This window comes from Falco cherrug, chromosome 8 (genome assembly GCF_023634085.1).
Source record: "Falco cherrug isolate bFalChe1 chromosome 8, bFalChe1.pri, whole genome shotgun sequence".
Lineage (NCBI taxonomy): Eukaryota > Metazoa > Chordata > Aves > Falconiformes > Falconidae > Falco > Falco cherrug.
Genome location: NC_073704.1, coordinates 60,226,142 through 60,240,282, shown reverse-complemented (window position 1 = coordinate 60,240,282; position 14,141 = coordinate 60,226,142). Strand labels below are relative to the sequence as shown.

The window sequence follows — 14,141 nt, the reverse complement described above, 5'->3', positions numbered from 1 at the left end:
ACTGCCTGAGTCACCAGCCCCAGAGCCACCCACAGCCCCAGCCAAGGAGCGAAAACTCACTCCCATGTGCCGCTGAATCACCTCTTAAAGCCTTCTCCGAGTACATGGGTGGGCACTTCGACAAGGTTGAGACCTTACGCTGAGCCCCTCCTTCGCCACGTGGGGCATAAATCTATCAGGCTTAGGGGCTCTCAGAGGCCAAGGGTGACATTTCCAAATACACCCAAGGCAGTTGGGAGCTGCTTCAGAAAATGATGCCAACTTCAAAAAGTGACTTAACAGCCTCTAAGGGAAAAAAGAAAAATTACTCTGAGGCATCTCTGCCCCATGTTAACCACCAAGGTCCTGGCTATGTTTCCAGCAACTGCATCTAAACCTACCAGCTGACTCCTGGATGCCAGCTCTGAATCCAGCCTCTGCATGGGGCCCGTACGCCAGCAGCCCAGCACCTCCCCGCCGTGGGGCTTCCAGCAGGTGCCCGTGACCCACAGCCAGCTGCACCTCCCTTACTCCCTTACACGGAGCCTACCTCGGAAGGACCACGCACCTTGTGGCAAGCCCTCCGGTCTCATCCCCAACATGGGAGACTTGGTGCTACTGCTGCCATCACCAGCACCGCAGTGGGGACCACGGGACAGCCATGTCCCCCTCGTGCCCCGTGGGGACCTGTTCTGATGCACTGCAGTAAATCTCAGCTTCATGCAGCCCCACAAAAGGTATTTCCACATAACTCATTAGTTACATTGATTTCCGTACGTTATAGCCAGAACAATTTTCCCTCATCCTACAGTTACCTTAAACCCTTTGTTTTAAAGGCAGTCAGATACTGTCTGCGTGCCGACACGCTCCCAGGCAGGCAGCTCAGCAAGAGAGGAGGAACTTTCTATCCTGCACAACGCCGTGCAGGGCCCTTCCTTGGGACACCAGGTCTCACCACTCTGTACTGGTGCTCCGATGCCAATAAATAAGGTGCACAGCTTCAAGAGAAACACGAGTCTGTCTCTGACACTGGAAAAGGGAAGCTGATTAGGATAAGATAGTAGAAGTGAAATACTTCCTGAGGTACCTGAAGGTCTTCAACTCATGCTTTCCCCACGGTCAAAGTTAGGAAAACCACCACCACTAAGAGCTCCGATGGCAAAATTAAACGTTTCCAGAATGGTTCCCATACCTCAAGTTTGCAGTGACAAAGCTGCGTGAAGCCTGTTTTGTGCAGTGACCAAACCCAACCACATTTTAGAATCAATCAACATGCCGCATCAGTACTTACCCTCGGGCCGATGTCCCCTGCTTCACCCTGCACATCAGGCAAAACAGCAAGGGTCAGCTATTAGCGTTCAAATTTCAACCACGAAGGACTGAGCACAGGGTCAGTTGGACACGGGAAGAGCACATAAGGGAAGTGGCAAGGGTCCTATTGCTTAACGTATTCAAAACCAGGGAGGAGAAGGGCTTGAGACAACACAATAGGGAATGATTCTGCCCTGGCAGGCGATGAAACAGATAATAAATCAGAAATAACGGAATGTTTCCAACTCTAAGGCTCCCTAGCAACTGCTTATGTCCTACACATGCACAGATCAACTCCACTTTCAGTAATGACCTTTGGCTGCTCTAATTTCATGGAAGGATTTGTGCAAACCCAGAGTAATAGAGCCCACAGCCTTGCTCTCTGAGGAAAGCAAGAAGAGTTGTATGCCACTCTCCTAACCCTAAGAGGTTACCAGGAATCCTACGGCACAGATGAGCTTTAAGGCCATACTTACTCCTCCTATGTGTTTGCAAATTCTTCCTGCCCTCCCCCACTTCCTGGGGCTTTTCCAAGAGCAACCGGAGAACCTGCCGTCACAGCTTCACCTCCCAACAAAACCAGTGGTTAATGTCATGCTGGTGTACTGGGGTAACCTGAGCTGAAAGAACTACAGCAGAAGGAGGATATACAGCTGCTTCCCCGAAAGCCACACGTTAATGTCAGTCTTTACCTTTTCCCCTTTTGGTCCCGGAGGTCCCTGGAAATACATAGGAAGGATCCGAGTTAAGAAACAGCAGAATCATCAATGCACACAACATCAAAACCAAGAAGATTGCATTCTTCAATTCACGAATCTGAACCACATTTGCTATTATTTTAAGTTATAAACTGCTTCACATGGGCAGCATACCACCAAAAAGCACCAGCGAGGTCCTGCCTGCTTTTGCCGGGACAGAGGACCGGAGGAGGACTGGGGCAGGGCAGGCAGCACGACAGCCGCTTGCAAACACATGACTCTAAATAGATGCAAGAGATTTCTTGAAGTATTAAATCAACTTCTAGAAAAACACATGCTCAGCATATCATTACAACAATTATACATCTGTTTGAAATAAACAAGGAGGATGAGCTGCTTTCTTTGGCCTATTTGCTGAAGACATAAGTCATCCTCCTCCTAAGCAGCTTTCTGTAAGATAGGCAGAGACAGGCAGGCAGAGTCAGGCTGCAGCCCCAAAGACAAGCTGCTGAGCAACACTTCGATGAGCCTGCTCTGCATCCTCCTTCCAGCACAGAAAAATACTGCATCTTGGGGTTCAGCCCAGTTCACAGTGTTTGCCAAAGCAGGACCCAGCGGGATGCAGTGGGGGAAGGTCAACAGAGAGGCCAGCAGTGGCAGCATCTGCATCCCTGCACAGCATCCCTCCTGCTGTTGATTTGGTTCTAAGCAAGGCCGCCAGCCCCTTACTCTCATGGAAGACATCATGAACAGTCTGGTTTGAGTTTGGCTGTTTGATAAGTTTGCTTTTTTGTTGAGGTTCTCCCTGCATCTCACTCGGAGGTCTTGCTCCTGCCTGGTGCACGCGCACAACTCGCAGCTATTTGCATCCCCGTGCCTGCCAAGGGCAGCAGGCGCAGGAGCGTGCCGCTGGGGTTTGCACTGCGCTTCCATCGTGGGGTTTTGCTAATTCAAAGCCAAGCCCTGAGCGCAGCGCTGTGAACTGGCCTTCCTTTTTTCTTTTCTAATGCTTTATTTCTACATTTCTTTTCATTCACATTTGCTGTTTTTAGGGGTAGGATAAAAACCAACCACAGCAATGTACAGCTACAACAGCACACTCCCTAACTGGCTAGAAATAAGTATCTGGGAGTAACATTTTGGTTGCAAAGACTGACTGACTTCCGCCCACTTTGAAAATCACAGCTGGTTTAGGACCAGAGCTTGAAAAGATTTCACATGGTGCCCTCTAGTGAACACGGTGGAACAGGGTGGGATTTGGACACAAAATACAGAGCTGCGACCTCCTGCAGCAACCATCCAGCCGAAGGAATCAGAGCTGGCTCGTGAGCAGCTAGCATTAAAAAAAGCGCGTCTTTCTGTAAAATAAATAAGAGTGGAGCATCTGATTATCCAAGGAGTTTCTAAGAAAAAAATACTGTCAAGAAAACAGCTCATAAAATGAAGTCCAGGCTTTCCACAAAGTGTTGCGCGGACACCAGGCACTCTCAAGCACTTCCCACACATGGGCTCCTTCAGAGGCAAACAAGCCCAGTTTGGGAACAATTATTTTTATGACACCACTTTGTAGTGCCAGGAGCACAAAACCAAGATTACTGACTTCGGTTCTTCCATGGTGCTGCTAGAGTGTATTTCCCAAATTTGGCCTGCTGCCCACCAGCAGTCTCCGCTAGCTGAGCTGGTGCAGGAGAGGGAGAAGCAGCTGAGCTGAGCTGAGAGGAAAAGAAAAGCTCACCTCTAGCTGTGCCAGCCAGCCCTGGCTCAGAATTTAAACCTGAATGTGTTATGGACCACAGAATTATTTTCCTAAATACAGTTTTGTCTCCTAAACAGTTCTGTAGGTAGTAATAAACAAGTAATAGTTGAGACTCTGCCTATCTATTGCAGAGCTGTCTGAATAAAGACATGTCACATTTGGCACACCGTGCTACTTACTGGTTTGCCATCCAAACCAAGAGGCCCCTGAAAAAGGAAGGAAAACTCAGTATTATTAAAAAAGAAATAACAATTTAAAAAAATTATCAATGCAAACAGCAGTATCAGTCATGCTCTGAAAAGAGGCTCTACTTACATATAGTACAATCTTTGGCTATGTTACTTATATACCTAATCCTTCATCCATGCAATCCAGCAGGAAGGTTTCACAGAAGTACAGTAAGAGATGTTGAACAATGTGCAGAGTAAGAAGGAGCATGAAAGGAAGCGACAGGATTAGTGACAGGGATATGGTGACACTGCCCTGGCACAGCACTCGGGACTCCCTGAGGTTTTTAAAGACTAAAAGAGCAGCAGTAATACAGGTCTGGTTTGATTAAACTGAGCAGATCCCAGTGATCAACCTCAGATCTGAACCATTTGTTTCTGCAAAAGGACTTGCTGAAACTCTACCATTTTACCCAAGATGTGGGGATCACCCATCACTCTCAGTCTGTAACGGTAAATCTCATTGATGGGGAGGTGTGTCTTGCTGTGGAGGAAGCAAGGGTGCACCTGCCCCGTGGGCCGATACCCAAGCACTGCTCATCTGCGGTGATATAAAGCTGGAAGCGCACTTGTATCTGCAGGACCAAGCACTTGGTTACCCCAGTTCTACCCCAGGTCTCCCCTGTCTAGGGATGCTGCAGGAGCGCATGTTAAACCAACAGGAAAAATGGCTTTCCCCCCACCGTTTCTGGCACGTAAGCCCTTAAGTAACATAAACCCACCGAATACGTTGGGCCATAGGAAACCTTGCTTTGGAGAAGAGGTGCATGCAGGGAGAGGAAGCACAGGTGTTCTAAGGCCCCCGGACGAAGGCAAAGCTGCCCCTGCTCTCAGCCAGAGCTGGCACACAGGCACTCGGGGATGAAGAGAAGCACGCAACAGTTGAGGTAAATCCCAGAACTGCCTTTCCACCAATCCATGAACTGCTGCCCGAGAACCTAAAACCTTTCCTCATTTAAATCCAAAGAAAGCTCAGCCCTGCAAACCGTTCCAACAGTTGTGAGTCAGCAAAGCTCTCAGACACCTGCTTCCACCCCCAGATTTCCAACACGTGCCCACGAGCTTCGCTGGGCGAGGATCTGCTCCAGAGGGAGCCATGGGCTGTGCTAAACGGCGGGCACTGCATGCCTGCAGCAAAGCCTGACCCAGCACTGCAGCGTGGCTGGCTGCTCCCGCGCCCTCAAACCCAACCTCTCGTCACTGCCTGCTGCAGACCCAAGGGCTACGCTTCCAAAATGGTACCTTGGGATCAGCACCCGCTCCCCTCCTACATCTGCCCTGCGGGGCACACGTGCATCCTCCTGGGTCCTTCTGCAGCCGTGCTGGGCTGAAACGTCTCCTTGCATTACAGCCCTGCAAACTGGGAGGACCTACCAAAGCAAACGTAGCTTGGACTAGGGTATAACGCAACAAGAAAGCATCAAAGTTTTCTGTATTTCTTAGGGAACTGATTAGAGTGAACTTTTTAAAATTTAGCTTCAACCTGTGATGGTGAAATTGAGCAAAAGAGAGAAAGATGCGTAAGATAAGCCCAATGGCTGCATTAAAAATAGCACTCTTCCAGCTCACAGCTTTGGCCGTCGACAAGGAATAAATCAGTCTGCTGGAATACGAAACCCTGGGACACACACAGCTCTGTTAGGAAAAAGAGGTAAATCCAGGTGCTGAATCCTGGGTAGGGCATCAGTACCTGTGTTATAAGGACTGGGGGACCTGTACAAGAGACTTTCACCGGAAAATAAATGGTGATTTCTTCACACACACGAGATTTCTGAAGTGACTAAATGTAAGTTATACTGTTCACATGATGTATAGTTTCTTATAAGGACCTAGCAGTACACAGCTGCTACATAGCGGTAATGAAAAATATAAACAAATGCAGTCACATCTGTTAATGCAAAGGCTTGCAGATCACACCAAATGACTACTTCTTCCCCCAACACCCCCTCCCATACTTTATCTCACCTCAATGCCTTACATTATAACACCTGGGAAATGCATCGGGTCCACGAAGTTTCTTTTCCTGAAACTATGATTGTTTGAGGTGACCCACCTGAAGGTCCCGCTGCAGCTCTCTGACCTCCAGAGGACAGGACATGGGACCTGTGCAGAGAACTTGCAGCAAATGCAACTTCTCAAAGGAGTAGGAGTCCCAGATTTTTTATTTTTTATTTTTTTTTTTTTTTTTTAAATTTACAATACCAATTCATCAGCTTTTAGCTATTCTTGTATCAGTCCATAAAGGGACATCCAGAAGGAGAAACAATAGCCTATTCAGGGGATGTTTGTTTGAGGGAAAGCATTTAATGCTTGAGAGAAACAATATCCATTGGGCTTTCAACAGGGCTCTCGGCCAGCTGTGCTGCTGGATGGACATGACTAACTCGGACTTTTAAATGTTTTGTTAGTCTGGGCTGGAGATTTAATTGACTCTGCTCTACCTGCCCAGCCAAACGTCTGCGCGAGCAAAGGCAGGTTTGTGAGAGCAGCCAGAGCATTGCATGTGTGAAGTAGGAGGGAGCATCTGAAATCTGGGCTGGCTTACTTGATGGCCTGCAACTGTCAGGAGCACCCATGTGTTGAGATCATTATTGTCTTTCATTTGAATTATGCTCCATGTCATTTTAATTAAAGATGAAGCAATCCTTAGTTCATTTGATAACTAAGGAACAGGAAAACAAGAAGTAACCCCTTATTCCCCCAGTCAAAAAAGTCACACTTATAGAAGTTTTCATTTTGGAAGAACAAAAATAATTTCCACTTAACCAGCACAGCATAGGAAAAAGGTGAGTTTTCCAGACACCCCATTACAGGGCCCAAGTAAGAGAAAGCATCGCAGTGACTTCACGCTGTGCTTTTTGGCCAGAAATAAATTTCACTCATTCCTTTGCCCTCTCTCAGTTACAAGCCTTCTGCTCCAAATCACACACACAGTGATCACACTTTACATAATTAAATACTCACTACAGTGAGAGGGGATGAACTTTCTGTCTAGGACAAAGCTGATGCTTTAAGACAAGGTAGAGAGAAAATTCAACCAACTTCCCTTGAAACATGATTCTGACCAAAACCACCGCTGCACTGGCCAAGTGCAACAAAAATCCATTGACCCTGGGTGCTTTGAGGAAGACGACACCGATGTGGTCCCAGACGACGCCGTTTGGTGGCTGTCAGAGCCCACCCCTAGCTGATAACCAACTCAGATCTCTTTCTGACCACGCACCAGCAAGGACCGCCTGCGTTTGGCACGGGGCCAACACAGCTCTGTGGGGCATCCTCCACGTTTGAAGAGAAAAGAGGAAACGTTGCTGTCAGTTTGATAAAGAAAATATATCCGCAACATCTGGCTGGAGGCCTCTGGCTGCCAAGGCAGGAGGAGCTGGGTTAGCGGGGAGAGCTGCTGACGCGGAGCAGGGGTGAGTGGTAATTGCAATTACTCACCTTGGGGTTTTTTTACCCCTCCCAAACAGTAATGTCGGCACATGGTGTTCCTGCCGGCACAGTGACCCAAACCACAGTGCATCCCCACTGCCATCGCCTGGGTGAGGACAGTATTTATATAATGATAAATACTTTATGGTATACATTATTTTATGATATATATCTATACAACGAGGCAGAGAATGCAGACACAGGTCGGGTACGACCTTGAGCAAACCTTGTTACTACATCATGCACTCTTGCTGCATGCCTTGGTTTGGCCATGCAACATTTCAACTTCAGAAGAAGGAGCGACACTGAGATATGTATTAAAACAAATTATAGTATTTCTGTTTGTCTGTTTCACAGTAGCAGCTCAGAAGTCTTGAGATATAGCACCAAAGTGTTAAAATGATGGCAAAATCTAGGTTAACTCAATGCTGAGATCAGCTGAAGGCTTGGGAACACAGTTTTAAGTTTGCCAGAAAGGGAAGACGTGGAGCTTGCAAGCTCTGATTCACATGAAAAAACTCTTCCAATAAATAATAAGCGTTTCCCCCATGCATCCCTCAGCCCTGCTCAGAGCAAGCCCAGGTGCCAGCCTGGCTAACTGGCCCTCTGCCTTCCTCCTCTGGTGCCATTATTGCTGCTGGCAGGGATGTACTTGCTCTAGCAGCGTTACAGGAATTTTAAGGGGGTAAAATATCTAGTGAAAACGAAGCCAGAGATTATTAAAAGGACAATCTTTCTGAGTTGGGAAATCTTCTCTCATGGTTATTTTTAAGGTTTCCTGCTCTGCTAAAAATTAGCACAGGGGTCGGAAGGAACCCTGCAGTCAAATTTTAACAAATTCAAAGGGCTGCCTTCAATCTCTGTCTCTGTGGTTTCAAAAAATGGTAAAATCTTACATTTGAGGAGGAAAGTGTCAGAACAAAAGGGCAAAACAATATTTTAGTATCCCTGCAAAGGGCCCTGGGTCATTAGGCAGCATGGTCTGTAGCGCAGCCAGGGAGCAGGGACCAGCCATTCCTATAGGCTACACTGTAAATCTTCACAAGCAGAACAGTGTCTGCTGGTGATGCGGTTCCTCAGCACATTTTTGTATGAGAAGCAAGCTCTGGGCAAAAGCTGTGGCCAAGCACACCCTGCCAGACCCGTCACAAGGAAAGTGGAGAAAGGCAGCCAGGTTGCTGTGGCTCCTCTGAGCTTCCCAGCTGAAGGAAAAGGAGAGAAGAGGGACTGATAAATGAAACGGGAGTCCTCCAAACAGCAGCTGAGAACTGCTGGTGCTTACTGCGAATGAATCTAGTACAAGAGACATGCTCTGGGATGTCACCTCATCCTTGTCCCCAGTACTGCTACCACCTCCTCCCTCCCTAAAGTCCTCAGTGCAGAGGGACCAGAAGCCCTTATAAAAAAAAGCAGTTTCCACTCCATCCAGTATCACCTCTGCTACCATAATCATTTGCCCTTCCAAATAACAGCATTTAAATATCTGTCAAGAGATAGACTCCATGTATGAAATCGGTCATACTAGAAATTATCCTGCACACACACCAACTGCAACGGCTGTGAGCCCGGACAAGTCCTTGGTGGGAGGTTCCACCTGCATCTGCCCTGACCTCTGGAGTCTCCGGTGTGAGACCCTGAAATCACGCCAGCCTGTAGCACAACACACTGTTGGAAATGTTTCTACGAGGAGCTGTCATATTTAAGTATAAGATCATTAAAATCACGATAGCTTTATGTTTAACTTTATATAGTATGGATGGTCTCACTGAAATGGCATGGGACTGCTGCACAGGGCAACAGCCCTGCACTTACAAGTAAATAAATAAAGATTTTTCAGCATGAACATGATTATTAACAATCCTTTGCTAATCATTTTCTCTGTTTAAGGAAAGTTCCTCTTTGCTTGAAAAAAAGCTATTTCAGTATTGTCCAACACAAATTCCCCTTTGGTCCATGACTGCATGCAAACCTGAAAACCATCTTTTCATTACCAGGTGATAATGATTTCTTCATTTTCTAAAAAATCAAATAGCTTCTACAGTTTTCCTATAAGCACAGAATATATTTTTTATTTAATGCTTGTTAAGATTTGTTTTAATTTGGAAAAATTTTTACACTTCTCATTGCCACGCATCAGTGTTCTTTCTTTAAAAATGAAAGCAAAGAACATTTGAAAAGAGGGAAGCTTAACTAGCTTGGCTACCCCAACAAAGGATACAATGTCTTCTAAGCCTATTTTCTGGGTAAATCAATAAAATGCCTTTTTTTGTGTGTCTTATTTTCAAAACCACTACAAAGAGCAGAGCTCCAAAGCAAGTCCTGATAAATACCCTGTTGCCAGATTTAACATGGAAACTATTCACATATGACATGTGCTGAGGTCCCAGTTTTGCGTGAATTAAGCTTGAAATACATCCAACCTTTGTGGTTTAGCTAATACCTTTCAGCAAACGCAAGCACCTCTAGCCGGGCAGGTCCCCATTCCCCCCCACCCCCCCCAGGCCATGGTGGCAGGTAGCCCAGGGGCTGCCTTAACTTCTCCAGGGCTGCTGCCACCCCCCAAATCAGCCTTGCTGGCACCTGCATCCTAGCAGACGCTGACAGCGTGCCACTGAGGCCACGGCTTTCTGCACTCAAGTATCAGCTGATTTATAGTCTTCTCCAAGAAGGCACTAAGATGTCATAGAAGTAAAAGATAAGCCAGACACAGATACTTGTTTAGCCACTAAGTTGTATTCCAGGATCAAAACCTACTTTAAATGTCAGACTTCACTGGCACATTTACCATGAGAACAGCAGGCAAGAGAAATTACTATTACCAGTGGCAACTTCCACCTGGGACAGCTCTAGATATCAAGCACAGCAGGAGGCACTTGTGTAACAGAAGATGTCACACAGCATCTTCATTTGACTTCCCTTGATAGACCAGACCCTACACGTGGCATAGCAGAAGATGCAAGAGGACTCTGAAACCCAGGCACAGCTACTTCTGCCTATTCATGTGCATTACCCCACGTCTGGAGACAGCTAGGTGTACAAAATTTGGGGGGGCATGATTCACTGCCTATGAATTTTTGAGGGTTTAATGGAAACCATCTTCTGGTTTTGTTCTCTGCCCCCCTCCATTCCACTTGCTGCCATCACCCTGTATAGGCTCAGAGCCAGGTTCTCCTTGTTTGGCTAGAACCCCCTATTTCATATTATAGGGGAGGGCAATTAGGGGTTCCCCAAAATCCACCTCGCTGCAAAACACAGCCCTGCAAGTAACATCCAACCCCAGTCTTCAGGGGGATCCCGATGGGGCTGCTCCAGGCAGTGGGGTGAGCTGAGCGCTCCTCACCCGTGGCAGCTCTCACCCCTCTTTCTTCCAAATTTCCTTCCAAAAAGGCCACCTGAGTGCACCCCAGGGATTGCCCACAGCATCTGCTGGGGCTCAGCATCACTAAACCCTCAAAGACTCCTCTGAAACTTTTCTTTGGGGGAACTGTACCCCACAGCCTAAGCTGACAGCAACAAATCCCCCAACAGAGGTGTCAGGCAAATGATGCAGAGCAGCAGCCTGATAAGAGCCAAGTGTGTGTTAAACCAACCAAAGAAACACAGATCTGTGCTCTATTCAAAAAAAAACCAAAAAACCCCCAACCCCAAAAAATAAAAAAAATCTGTCCTTAGACTGCTAGGCGGCCTCTGCCCATTCTTTGATGGAAGCGGAGCAGAAAGGAGCAGTAATTTGCTAAAAACTTCACCCATAATGCAAACCAGACTGCGGGGCTCTGCAAGGGAGCAGCCACCTCGGAGGCTGGGCTGGTCCATGCCGGGCATCTGGCGGCCATGCAGAGCCAGCCTCTGCAACGCCAGCCCAGCTCCCTTCCACAGGGCACAAACACTTCCAAGCACTTCTGAAATCCTTGGGAAACAAAAACAAAAAACCAGTACCCCCCCCTCCTAAACCCTACCCTCAGGATATTTTTGGGGCAGCGCCGGGCCCTGCCCACCGTTCAGCCCCTCCTTTGCATTGCCAGCATGGGCTCACCAAAGCGCTTTGGTTCCCAGCTGTCTTCGCAGTCATGCCAATCATATATATATTGGGGTTTCGCTGTGGATATACAGGACCTTTTCCCATGCAGTAGCTGCCTCTTCCTTAACCACAAGATGCACCTTCTTCCATCTGTTGGCAGAGCTCCCTCCTTATTTTGCTGGATGTTTTTTCCAAGACGCTCAAGAAAAAATGCCTGGAAACAAATCTAACACTGACTGGTTCAAACGGGTGGAAAGCAAATGCTGTGCTGGAGCTGCACGGGTCACTGCTCAGGTTTGTGAGCAAGGTTACTTGGATATGCCACAGCAGAGCTGGTCTGTTCGCTCCTCCTGACACAAAACTGCCGCGATTCCTGGGCAGGCATGCCAGATCAGCTTATCTGGTGCTGAGCATCATTTCAGAAGCAAAAGTTCACTCATCTGTGTATCACATTGCACCAGTTTTCTTCCAAAACAACAAAGTGTTTTTATGGAAGAAAGAGTCCCCCAACTTCCCCGAAATTTCTGAGGCTGAAATGAGTTCCATGTGTTCTGCACAACTGCTTGTTTCAAGCTTTTGGTGCCCAATTGGCTTTTAGATTTTTTTTTTTTATGTCCAACTATGAGAGAGGAGATGGCCTCTGTGGCAGGAATGCAATTTTGAAGTCTGTAAGCAATTGTTTTGGAAGAATATTGACATTTCAAGCAAACACTTTGGCCTTTTACTGCCTTTATATTTTTTCCCCACCAGTGCCATCCCTGTTTGACAGTTGCTGTTTGGATTACCTCTCTTACTTGGTGAATGAGCAAACTTCTTGGTTTTTCTCAGTTTTCCCCTGCCTACAAGCCAAGTCTTGATACCATGTGACTGTGCCCAAATGCACTGGAAACAGAGATGCAGATCCACCAGCTGCACTCACACTCGATGCAGGGAACCAGAGAAAAAGCAGAATGAGAAGCCAGAAACCAAACCCCCTGCTTCAACCAGGCATTGGGTGGGGAAGGACTTTTTCCACCATCCATCCTTGCAGCCATCCTCATTGCCAGGCCTCCCCCTACATGAGCCAGCTTGGGATAAGGAGGACAGCTGGGTCCAAGACATCACCTGAAAAGCCGCGTGTGTCCCGTATCAGAAATTTGCCTGTGCAATTTGGGCAGAAAAGTTCTCCTTGCTGTTGCTGTCAGCACCTTCACCAGACCCTCTCTTCTCCCTGGCCAGAAACACTGGAAGGCAGAAGATAAACAAATGCATCTGCAATTCCTCTACTGGGTGGGATATAAGACAAACTTTTTATTTTCCCTGTGGAAGAATTACCTCTAAATCAAAAGAAAAATAAACTGCTGCCACGAAGAGCTGGTCTTTACAAAATCATTGTTGTCTCCACATCAGAGAGCCAGTACACGGATGTAGCAGGAAAATACACTGGATCTGCTTTCCCTGCTTAAAGAAGTTTTCCCTCTAGGCAAATAATTACGTGAACTGGCCACAAAAGTGATATTAAAATGAAAAAGACTAGAACTACAAAGTTTGCCTTATAAAATAAATATTTGTTACTTCTGTCTTTTGGGCTCTTACTGGGAGAAGTATGTGTGCAAATGACTTCATACACAGGAGACACTCCTTGAAATCTGAATGTTCATGAGTAAAGATATTCATGAGAACACAAACAGGTCCAAACCCTAAATTACAGTTATGACCTTGATGAACCTAGCTAAGAAAACAAAATAGCCAGCTTACCAACAGAAGCCTTCATTTTGGGGATGGATACCAATCACATGACACAGTATTTGACAATATCTAAGTCTAGCAATGACAGATGTTAAACGCGAAAATTTTTAATTCTGTGCATGCATAACCAACTAAAACATCCATGCAATGTACAGGCATTCTATGTCCGTACGTGAGCGATCACCCAGGGTCTGGAAAGCATCTGTCTACTGTGAAAAAGCAGGAAAAGTTTGAGATCCACACGCTTTTCCCTACAGCCCATAAGATCTGACCACATAGTATGGTCTCCTACATCTCACATGGGATTTCTGGCAGCCCTCCTGAAGAGTTAAACCACTGCCTGTTGCTCTGGTTTGGGCTCAGAGCAATCTTGAGCTACCCATGACTCCCTCTGCAACTCTCCCAGGCTACACCTTGAGTGTCCCCAAGCAGGACTTGGACATAATTGCATAGATAGAGACAACTCATCAAGTTATCAATTCCCAGTTACTTCTACAGTTCTCCTGTGAAAGTACTTTATTATTATTATCACAACTGGCTTTCTGGTGGTGTTGTTTCCAAAACACCTGGCTAACTACAGGTCTTGGAGCTTTCTTCTAAACTCTGAGGGACCACAACGGGATGGAGGAACTGCCACCAGGAACGGGCTTGGGCACATTCTGCATTTCCCACACATCAGCCTGTCTGCATTCATAATACATTTATGCATCACACACAAAAAGCTTGCACAGACTTTCCCTTGCTAAGTTATCTATGCTAACTGAAGTTCTTAGTTGCTGAGGGGAGAAACCCCCAGACTACATTGGTTATGGCCAAGGTCTAGAGCTGCGACCAAAGTCACTGTCACAGTGCTCTACCGCACTGGGGTCGTGCAAGTCAAGGAACCAGCCTCCCTTCTGCATGTGCTCCTCCAACTCCTCTCCCAGACATCAGCTCAGAAAACCACATTTGGCTTCGCTATGTCTTCAGAATGAATTAAAAACAGAGCTTAT

General features: G+C 46.8%; 1 protein-coding gene across 1 annotated transcript in view; it reads right to left on the bottom strand.

The window, feature by feature from the left end:
• COL23A1 (collagen type XXIII alpha 1 chain) overlaps positions 1–14,141 on the bottom strand; it is a 189,091-nt gene that overhangs the window by 22,773 nt on the left and 152,177 nt on the right. Inside the window, exons 5-7 of the mRNA XM_055718132.1 lie at positions 3,924–3,950; positions 1,983–2,009; positions 1,271–1,297 (exon numbers count right to left, since the gene is read on the bottom strand). Of these exons, the coding sequence (XP_055574107.1) occupies positions 1,271–1,297; positions 1,983–2,009; positions 3,924–3,950 (81 nt within the window). The remainder of the gene's footprint in view (positions 1–1,270; positions 1,298–1,982; positions 2,010–3,923; positions 3,951–14,141) is intronic.